At 37.4% G+C, this 9,929-nt stretch overlaps 1 protein-coding gene across 1 annotated transcript; it reads left to right on the top strand.

Annotated features, from left to right (window-relative positions):
* The first annotated feature begins 1,112 nt into the window (after positions 1-1,112).
* On the top strand, positions 1,113-9,915 carry LOC136676511 (DNA polymerase kappa-like). The gene is made up of 15 exons (XM_066653596.1): positions 1,113-1,216; positions 1,904-2,087; positions 2,454-2,573; positions 2,686-2,838; positions 3,118-3,249; positions 3,708-3,858; positions 4,019-4,222; positions 4,336-4,460; positions 4,553-4,719; positions 4,977-5,009; positions 5,269-5,365; positions 5,596-5,767; positions 7,121-8,275; positions 8,622-8,661; positions 8,844-9,915. The coding sequence occupies exons 2-15, from the start codon at positions 1,944-1,946 to the stop codon at positions 8,944-8,946; spliced, it is 2,796 nt and encodes a 931-aa protein (XP_066509693.1). The 5' UTR covers positions 1,113-1,216; positions 1,904-1,943; the 3' UTR covers positions 8,947-9,915.
* Positions 9,916-9,929: the final 14 nt, after the last annotated feature.

The raw sequence follows: 9,929 nt of genomic DNA, 5'->3' as shown, positions 1-9,929 counted from the left end.
ACCTTTTTTTGCCCTTACCTCACTCTCTGTGGTTGGCTCTGCTATTCTGAAACAGAAATACATTTGTCTGACAATATATGACCACCGACCCACCCCCCCTCCCACCAAAAATGTAATTTCCTAATTGAAAATTACTGACAAAATGCACTTTAATAAAATAGTACAGTATAGTATAGAGAATGGTCATCAGATTTTTTTTAAATTAGGGAGTAATGCCTTAATCTATGGACTTTATGGAGTCTGCTTTTGTCACTTGGCAAATTAGCTATTTGTTCTGGGATAATAAGAAAGTTTTGAATAATTATATCACAATTATGAGACCTATAACATGACCTGGGCAGCATGGTGGTGCAGCAGGTAGTGTCGCAGTCACACAGCTCCAGGGACCTGGAGGTTGTGGGTTTGATTCCCGCTCCGGGTGACTGTCTGTGAGGAGTTGATGTGTTCTCCCTGTGTCTGCGTGGGTTTCCTCCAGGTGAATGTCAGTGACTCCAACTGTACACCTTTATCATACAGCCTCAGAATAGAAAAACACACCCAGGTGAAACAAAGTTGTACGTCTGCTGGTGACATGTGGACAATGCATACACTATTGATTTATTTAATAGTGGCCTGGATATTGGGATAGATAGCCACTCACACATGGGTGACACCCTCTACAAAGCATACATTTAATTCTTGAGCTATGAAGAATTTATATTAATCTCAGTTTAATGTAATTAAACAAAATACTAAATAATATTTTTATACAAGTTTCTTGCTATATTTCGTTGTAGAAATGACAGTAATCTTGACAATCCAAGATTTATTGTTTTTATAGGCAAAGAAACGTACTGAACTATTGTGACTGATTCATTCAGTCACTCACTCTCACATTCAGGATTGGGTCGGTGTAATGCTGCTGTTGGTTGAGGTGAGTCTCCAATGCTCTAAAGACTGTAAAGCATTTTGTGGGGTCTAGAAAATAGTGCTGAAATATTAGTGTACGTAAATTATTTACCACGCGATTTTCTCACTCATTAATTAAGTCATTCGCACAGCTACATTTATTTTGAAAATCAGTGCAGACTTCCGCAGATCGTTTTTCCACTCTTCCCTCCAGTTCAGTAGGTGGCGGCACACTCCAACCGTTATCACTGCTTCTGAAGAAGCAGAGGTTTGAAAATGGCGGTGGATGTTGTTCAACTGTCAAAATGTTTCTGTTCTTGAGTCTGAGGTAAATTTTATGCGACTTATTTCCCTAACGCCTCCCGAGTTTACCGCGTATTTTTATTAGTCAACATTATAGGTTTTGGTTATTTCATTGCTCGGTATTAGCTACATTGTTGGATATATTGGTTATGCTAGCTAGTGATAATTTAGTGAGGTTGGTTTGTTAAACAGCGTCGTTTACTTTGTAAATGTACATTTTATAAATCAATCTGGAGTCCTGAAAAGAGAAACAAACCCATCAAAGCACTCTGAATGACTTTCTCTGGCATTTATTTTTCGTACCCTTTCGAAGTACAAAGTACATTTCAAAATACTGGATTGAAGTACTTAATGTGATACTTATATAAACAGTACTCTACCCACAAAAATATTCAACTGGCAGTGGTCTTGTGGTTAGAAAATAAAATAATGTCTAGGCAACAGTGGTCTGATAACAGAACAGAAATAGAGGAGAGCTAGTGACATGACAGTTCAAACCAAATAGTCTTTACACAAATTTGCACTAAATTTGAGTATGTGTGTAGTGGAAATTAACGATTATTTTAATGGTATTTCAATATTTATTAAAAGTAGGCCTATTGCAGGTTAAATGCTAAGTGCTGTATAAGAGGTGGCAAAGCATCCTGATGTTCTTTTTTAAGGTTTTCTTTGACATTTGACCATTCTTGTTGCAATGTATCCCTGACATTAGGTGATTAGCTCCAGCTGTATTTTGAGTCCTTGCTGGAAAGATGGAGCCCAATGCAGTTAATCCAGAGGCTGCCAGCAGTGGAGGTCAGGTGCTGCTCTCCAGAATGGCCCTCAATGACAACAAGGCTGGTATGGAGGGCCTGGACCGGGACAAAATTAACAAGATCATTCTCGAGACATCCAAGGTTTGCTAAAACCTTTACTGACTTGCAGTTAATTGACACATTTCATCTGAAACTCAAAGGAGAAACTCAGATGTTCTGCTCCTGAATCAGGTGCTGATTATTTGACTGATTTAGAAACAAAAATGAGGGCTAGGATTTAACATCTGGTCTAGTTGTAAATTCTTTATAACATGGTACAGGTGATAAACCTGGCCACACTCAAAGGAGCGCCTGGTATTATGCATGTTTTCAGAAACGCACAAATAGCCAGAATTGTAGATTTCGTCTGCAGTGTTCACCTGCTTAATCAATACTCTGTAATGAGCTATATATATATATATAATCTAAACTTTCTACAAGGTTTAAAATATTTTGTTGTCATTGCAGGGCTCAAGATTCTATGAAAATGAGCTAAAAAAGGAGCGTCAGGTGAACGAGCGCATTGAGAAAATGTTGCGCCATAAAGTGAAGATCACTGAACAGCAGAAACAGAAAGCACAAATAGAGGTAATTTTTTTTGTTTCACTATGTGCTTTTCCTTTGAGAAAGCTTTGTTATTTGCGATGGTCTTTTGCTAAATGAGGGCATTGTAATGACGGCTTGAATGTTTGTCTTATAGGTAGAGAAGCTGACTGCGGAGCTGGAGAGGGGCCGTGAGCTGGATCGAGTGATTGTGCATGTGGATATGGATGCATTCTATGCTGCCGTAGAGATGAGGGACTGTCCAGAACTGAAAGACAAACCTATGGCTGTAGGATCAATGAGTATGCTGGTGAGAATGCTCTGACAAGCTTAAGTTTTTTGAGCATGTTTAGCAATATAACAGATTAAGTTGTGTGTCATTTACCTTGCAATTCTTATGTCCTTGAAAATGCCAAAACAGAACAAAACAGTTCCAAATGGTCTAACATATATCAGTTATTCACTGGCGTAATGATTAAAACCACAAAGCGTTGATGTGGTGTTTTATTTATGAATGATTTTTTTCCTCACATTGCCAATAATAACAATATGCTGATCATTTAAGTAAAAGTATCTTTTTTTTTTTCAGTCCACTTCCAATTATCATGCCAGGAGGTATGGTGTACGTGCTGCTATGCCAGGCTTCATTGCAAAGAAACTCTGCCCAAATTTGGTCATTGTTCCACTCAACTTTGAAAAGTACACAGCAGTGAGTAAACAGGTAATGGCCAGATGTCTCCATCTTATCCACATACGTATAATGTTCAAATCTAGCATCTTTAGTAACAGCAGTGTAATAACTATATATACCTGGAGGTTATGGGTGGGATTCCTGCTCCGAGTGACTGTGAGGAGTTGGTGTGTTCTCCCTGTGTCCACATGGGTTTATTCCGGGTGCTCCGGTTTCCTCCCACAGTCCAAAAACACACATTGGTAGGTGGATTGGCGACTCAAAAATTGTCTGTAGGTGTAAGTGAATGTGTGTGTGTGTTGCCTTGTGAAGGACTGGCGCCCCCTCCAGGGTGTATTCCTGCCTTGTTCCCAGTGATTCCAGGTAGGCTCTGGACCCACCTCGACCCTGAACTGGATAAGCGCTTACAGATAATGAATGGAAAAAAATGTATTTATGTGTGTGTGTGTGTGTGTGTCTTCTGAAATATCTGTGTGTTTATTTTGTAGGTGCGAGAGATATTTGCAGAGTATGATCCTAACTTTCTGCCCATGAGTTTAGATGAAGCTTATCTGGACATCACTGACCACCTGGAACAAAGGCAGCACTGGCCTGAGTCTATGAGAACATATCACATGAGTGAAGCGAAGACTAGAGAAGGTATTTAAAGTATTTGAATTTATGATATAAATTGATTTATATTTGACTGTTCACGTGTACAATATTTACACGCAATTTAATCTTATATTTACTTATTTCCTGCTCTTTTACTGTTTTAACTGCTTGTTTGTTTGATTGTTTTTTCTTATCTCTATAAAAGACACAGATAAAACCAGTATAGCAGTTGAAACAGAGACAGAGACCGACACGCTCTCCCCTGTCCTGTTTGAAGATAGTCCAAATGCTTCCCCTACTATCCCAGGGTCTGATGGGAAATTGGAAGTATTTGGGACAAGTGCAGAAGAGGCTGTCAGGGAAATGCGCTTCCGCATTGAGCAGAAAACCTCACTGACTGCAAGTGCAGGTAATGCAAAAATCTATTCTTTTAATTTTTTTATGAATTGTTATTTATATATTATTTTTTAGTATCATGTTGTTTATGAATATTTAATGGATATTTTTTTTTGTTTTCTATAGGCATTGCTCCAAATATGATGCTTGCCAAGGTATGCAGTGACAAGAACAAGCCCAATGGACAGTACAGAATCCCGCCTGAGAGGCAGGCTGTGATGGACTTCATTCTGAAGCTGCCTGTTCGAAAGGTACATGTCCACTTAGTTTTGCCTTCTAGTAATTACACACACAAGGTAAGCAGTTGCGAGCTGCAGGAATGCTAAATAAGTTTGCATCGCAGGTGCCTGGGATTGGGAAGGTGACTGAAAAGATGTTGGCTGTTCTTGACATTATCAGCTGTGCCCAATTTCAACAGCAGATGGCAGTCCTCTCATTGCTTTTCTCTGAAACATCCTGGCATCATTTCCTACAAATCTCACTTGGGCTCGGTTCCACCCACATAGAGAGGTGTGTAGCACTGTCATACTTTGTTGCTCAGACTCCAAAATAATTTTTATTTTAAAAAAAACTAATTAATACTTAATTAGTAAATACTATTTCCAAAAGAAACTACATTTTTAAAAATAAATTTATGGGTGAATATGGTGCTCTTGTAGACAGTGCCTCTAATTTTGGTCAGCATTATTATACATTACTCTAATCAAGGAAACAATGCTCAGGTCATAAGTCATAATTTTCTGTTTTTATTGTTTTATTAATTCCAGAGATTCTGAAAGAAAAAGCATGAGCACTGAAAGGTAAATGCTTCTTCATAGTCTATGCTTAATGGTTTATTTCATTTTGTAATTCCAACTTTATTATCTCAGTTCCCAAATGTCCTTTTACTTACCATTGCCTGAAACAGTTCTTATATACCAGAGGTCATGGTACTGTCAACATTTGAAGGGAACATATAAAGACAAAAAAAATGCAGTGTACTGTCTATAAGGGGTTTGATGGGTGATACTTAGTCCAGTGATTTGACATTGAATAACCCATGATAATCTTCTCTCTCAGGACGTTTGGAGAGATGAGTGATGCAGAGGAGCAATATTCTTTGTGCCGGGAGCTCTGTCGTGACTTGGCAGAGGACCTGCAGAAGGCAGGCCTCAAGGTACATCCTCAGAATACAGAACGCAGAAACTTATGGGATATTGAGCTGATTTAAAGACTTTTTTCCCTTTGGCTTTCATTCATTCATATTTTGCCAATAAGAAACTGTTTGTTAGAGACTACAGTAATGCTAATTTAGCTTAGCTGCCAGGTTTAGACTTGGAAATGTATTTAACGTTGACAACAAAGACATTTAACTGACATATTTCCAATATATAATTTCATATTCAGGGCAAAACTGTCACCTTGAAATTGAAGAATGTGAACTTTGAGGTAAAGACCAAAGCATTCACACTGCAGTGTGCCATCAGCACTGAAGATGAGATCTTTGCTGCTGCCAAGGACCTTCTCAAAGCTGAGAAGGAGAATGTCTGCCCTGAACCACTGCGGCTGAGACTAATGGGTACATAATGTTTTTTTCAGTGACATGAACATGATTATTACTGTGCTGATGGAAAAAAAAAATCTCTGATGTGTTTCAGGACCTTTTATTTGTTCATCAAGACATGCTATCTTTTTTTTGTACATCCATTAAAAGCTCTCCACACCTCGTGAAGTTCCATCAGATTTACCAAAGTAGTTCGCCTGAATCCTTTGTGGACAGGATTGCATTTTGTTCTGCAATTTGGCTCTGTAATAACTGTAGTGATTAACTTCAATGAGATGATTATTAGCACAATCGTTGAAGGCATTTTTACACATCAGTACACATTCCTGATAACTCTATTAGTCACTGTGATAAAATCCATTTTTAGTGTCTACCCACCACTTCCTTATTAACCAGAACTTTAGAAATTTGTACCACTGAGGATTTTTCAGAAGTTGTAATGCTGCTGAGTGCTAAAGTTGATTTTATCTATCTATATATATATTTATGTTACAATATTATCACTTTTAGTTCTCTCAGTTTTCAGTATAGAAACTGATGTTTACATTCTAGGAAGTTTTCTCATCACCACAAACATATAGAGAATCTTAAAGTAATCATCCAGTAAAAAAACGGAGCATGTTTTCCATTTACCCAGATATAGTAAATCAGCAAAGATTTTTTTTCATCCACCTTTACTTCTTAATTTGGCTTTGGAGCATTACAGTCCTAACATTGCTAACAAACAATATACAAACAATATACAGGCGCACACCAAACACGAAGTTCACGTTACGACGTTTACGACCCAAAACCACGTAAGTTGAAACAAGGCTTTATACAGTAAATGGGAGATGTGTCGTACCACGAAACATCGTAACTCTGGACTGACGTAATCTGAGGACCTCCTGTATTTAAATAGTCACACAATTAGCCACAGTGTTTTTTTTTAATACTTCATCTAAGCAGTCTCAAAACACATTTAGATCATTTTGATTGCCTCCGTTTGTATTTATTTGTTGTAGTAAAAAACTAAATTCATACTCCTAAATCAGTACTCCTACTCCTGAGCAGATTTGTCAACACAGACCTTGTCTAAATAGCTGACCAAGAGCAACTGCTACATGGAAAGCTTTTGTTAGATTTTGTTAGAGGTTCCAGTAAATCATGCTGTGTCCCAAAACAAACTCTGTCCAAAGTTTGTTACACATTAATTACGGCACTCAGCATGTATTGGCTTATCATCTGTGAAAAGTGGAAATTGTAGAAATTATATTTTTATAAAACTCTTTATAAAGGAATTATAAAACATCTTATTTTGTCTTATTATTTATACAATTTTAAATGGCCAATATTTTTGTTTTTATCTGTTCTGTTTGTCTTTTGTAGGTGTTCGAGTCTCAAGCTTCATTAGCAGTGATAACAAACAGCCCCAGCAGAAGAGCATAGTTGGTTTTTTGAAGATACCTTCTGATACCATTTGTCCAAAACAGCCACAAGACAACCAGGTTTTTTTCAAACCTGAAATGGGCAGAGTGTATGAGTCTAGTGTCTGTTCTCTTAAACACCAACCTGCTGAGACAGCAGTTGTAGGAGAGAAACCCAGGTCTGCCCACAAGTGGAGGAACATATCTGATGGCACTGAGGGACCGCAGCAACAGACCTTTTTCCAAAGGGCTTTTACAAAGAGGTTGCAACAGCAATCAGAGCAAGAACAAACCACTGTGTCTACGAATGTAACATGTAAAGACACTGACACAACAATATTCAGTTCGTCTTTATCAATTACACATGCAGAAATGGACAAAACTGTAGGTAAATCAGACCCATGTTTGCCTATCGCAAATAATGTATCATTAAGTGAAAACATAAACATAGAGCCTTCAGATATGGTGCAGTCATTTACATGCCCTGTGTGCTCCAGTGAAATGAAAACAGCAGACCTCAGAGTGTTCAACCAACATATAGATGAGTGCCTTAAGGGTAATGCAGTGGAAGATGGGAGCACTTCCCTGAATGTAGGTCAGGATGTGTCTGAAGAAGAGAAACAATTGCACAAGGATCAAGTGGAAGATCCTCATGCCAAAGCTCCAGATTCAAATGTAGGAAGCAGCAATTCCCTGGAGATTTTAAACAAACACCTGTTAATAAAAGCAGATAATAGGCAATTTACCTGTTCTTCAGATACCGTGGAAACCAAATTTGAAATATTTGAAAGATCAGATTTTAGGACACCTGTTTTTAACAACTTCACAAGCATGAATGAAAGATGTTCGCTTGGGCCTAACACTATAGTTTCCATGAGTGATTCTGGCTCTATAGCCCAACAGACATCTACATCAAATGATGTTCTAATGAAGAAAGTGGATGCGAAGGCCTCAACATTGACATGTCCAGTGTGTGACCAGGCACAGGAGACAGATGACCTCACTGTCTTTAACCATCACGTGGACATGTGTCTCAACCAGGAAGTGTTGCTGGAGTTCAGAGAAGTCGGCTTACAACGTGGTCAGTCAGATACAATGTTGCTGGGGAAGGCCAAAGGTCAGCGCTTTGGAAAATTTGGCTTTGTTTGCATCATTTTCTTAAAGGAATAATAACGCTTTTAACCCGAGAACTGCAACAAGCAGTTTGGTCACATTTACCTGTGATCCGAAAAGAGATTAATGGTTGTAGATACAATGTATATTTTTATACTGTATACTTTAACTGTATAATATACCCATGACTCAGTAGGTCGTCCTGTTTTTAAAGTGTTGTGATAACTGACATTTCAATAGAAACAGATAGAGATTAAGTTAACAATACTTCTAAATTGCTTTTGCTCCGTGTTATCTGATGGTATACATTCATTACAGTTTCTTGTTGTAAACTTTTATGTATTTTGCAGATCAAAAGAAAGCTTCCAGTGCCAGAGGAAAGACTAAAAGGTCAGAATCTGACACAACAGGCATAAATGAATATTTTTATTCTTTCTGCAACTACAGACACTTTTGGAAGTTTTGAGTTTGGATTATTTTAATACAAATAATGAGCTGTACCTACAGTGTTTAAAACTATTTACTCTGAAATAGATTGAATTAAGTGTATAATTATGTTCCTGTTCCTGCAGACGGGGCTCATCACCTAATCCACCTTCAAAGAAAACCAAAGCTGTTAGCACAAGGCACACCATTGACAAATTCTTCAGAGGAAACCGAAACACAAAATACTGAAAAGATCTAATGCTGTTGCAACTACAACAATCTGGGCAAGTCCAACAAGACACCGGTCAATGCAATAATGGGTAATACATTTTAGAGAAACACTTGAAGAGCTTTTTTTTTTTTTTTTTTTTTTTGAGGAAGATTCTTCTGGCCAAATATTTTTAAGCAATTATGCCTTTTCCAATATGGTGAAGTGGGACAAGGAATAGTAATGGCACATTTTTGCACAGAATTTAAACAGAAAAAAACTCTTTACTGTGAGGAAAACTATTTTCCATAATGTTTGTATTCTTATGCTGGAAGAATGTTATAATGCTTTTTATATAATTTGTTTTGCTAAAATTACAGCTACACAAAGCACTTTAGAAATATATTATCTAAAGCCTAATGAGAAAAAAAAAATAAAATATAACTTTCACTTTTCACAGACCAGTAGCCTGGTAAAAGATGTCCTGAATCTTGCGAGCTTTGATTCTGCTTTGCCTCAGTGGGTCCATCTGGCATTCCCTCAGTAACACTGTTTCTTCAGCCATTTCTTTTACTGCCAGATCAGTCACTGTTTCCTGTGAGTGCCACCTACAGTATCAAGTACTGGAGAAAACTCAAGGCAGAAATCAAAACAAACTTATCAGTTGTAACTGATCTAGATAATTCTCACATAAAGGGAGAAAGGCTATTTGATTTGAAGTCTTTTCATTCTGTATTCAGCATTTCAGGAAAGTCCATTATCTGTGGATGGTAACTGATTTGAATTTTATTCGGTGTATACTGCTGACACATTGTAAATTTTTTGGGACAATGCGAGACATTTATGAGATATTTCTCATAATGCAGATATTGCTGTATCAAATTAGAGAGAGTTGTGGAACTGATACCCACATCGCTATTTAAAGGTGTGTATTGCATTACGGTGTATAAAATAGATCATAATGAATCATTCACAATACTACAGCAAGTATATTATTATATAATTAAATGTTGTGTTTTTTTAT

This window comes from Hoplias malabaricus, chromosome X2, assembly GCF_029633855.1.
Source record: "Hoplias malabaricus isolate fHopMal1 chromosome X2, fHopMal1.hap1, whole genome shotgun sequence".
Taxonomy (NCBI): Eukaryota; Metazoa; Chordata; class Actinopteri; order Characiformes; family Erythrinidae; genus Hoplias; species Hoplias malabaricus.
Note: the sequence above shows the minus strand (reverse complement) of the source record. Positions and strands in the feature narration are given on the sequence as shown.

Coding starts and splice junctions, on each gene's coding strand:
- LOC136676511 (XM_066653596.1), top strand. CDS start 1,944: ATGGAGCCCAATGCAGTTAATCCAGAGGCTGCCAGCAGTGGAGGTCAG. Junction 4,720..4,976: donor GGTTCCACCCACATAGAGAG/GTGTGTAGCACT, acceptor TATTAATTCCAG/AGATTCTGAAAGAAAAAGCA. Junction 8,276..8,621: donor GTTGCTGGGGAAGGCCAAAG/GTCAGCGCTTTG, acceptor TGTATTTTGCAG/ATCAAAAGAAAGCTTCCAGT.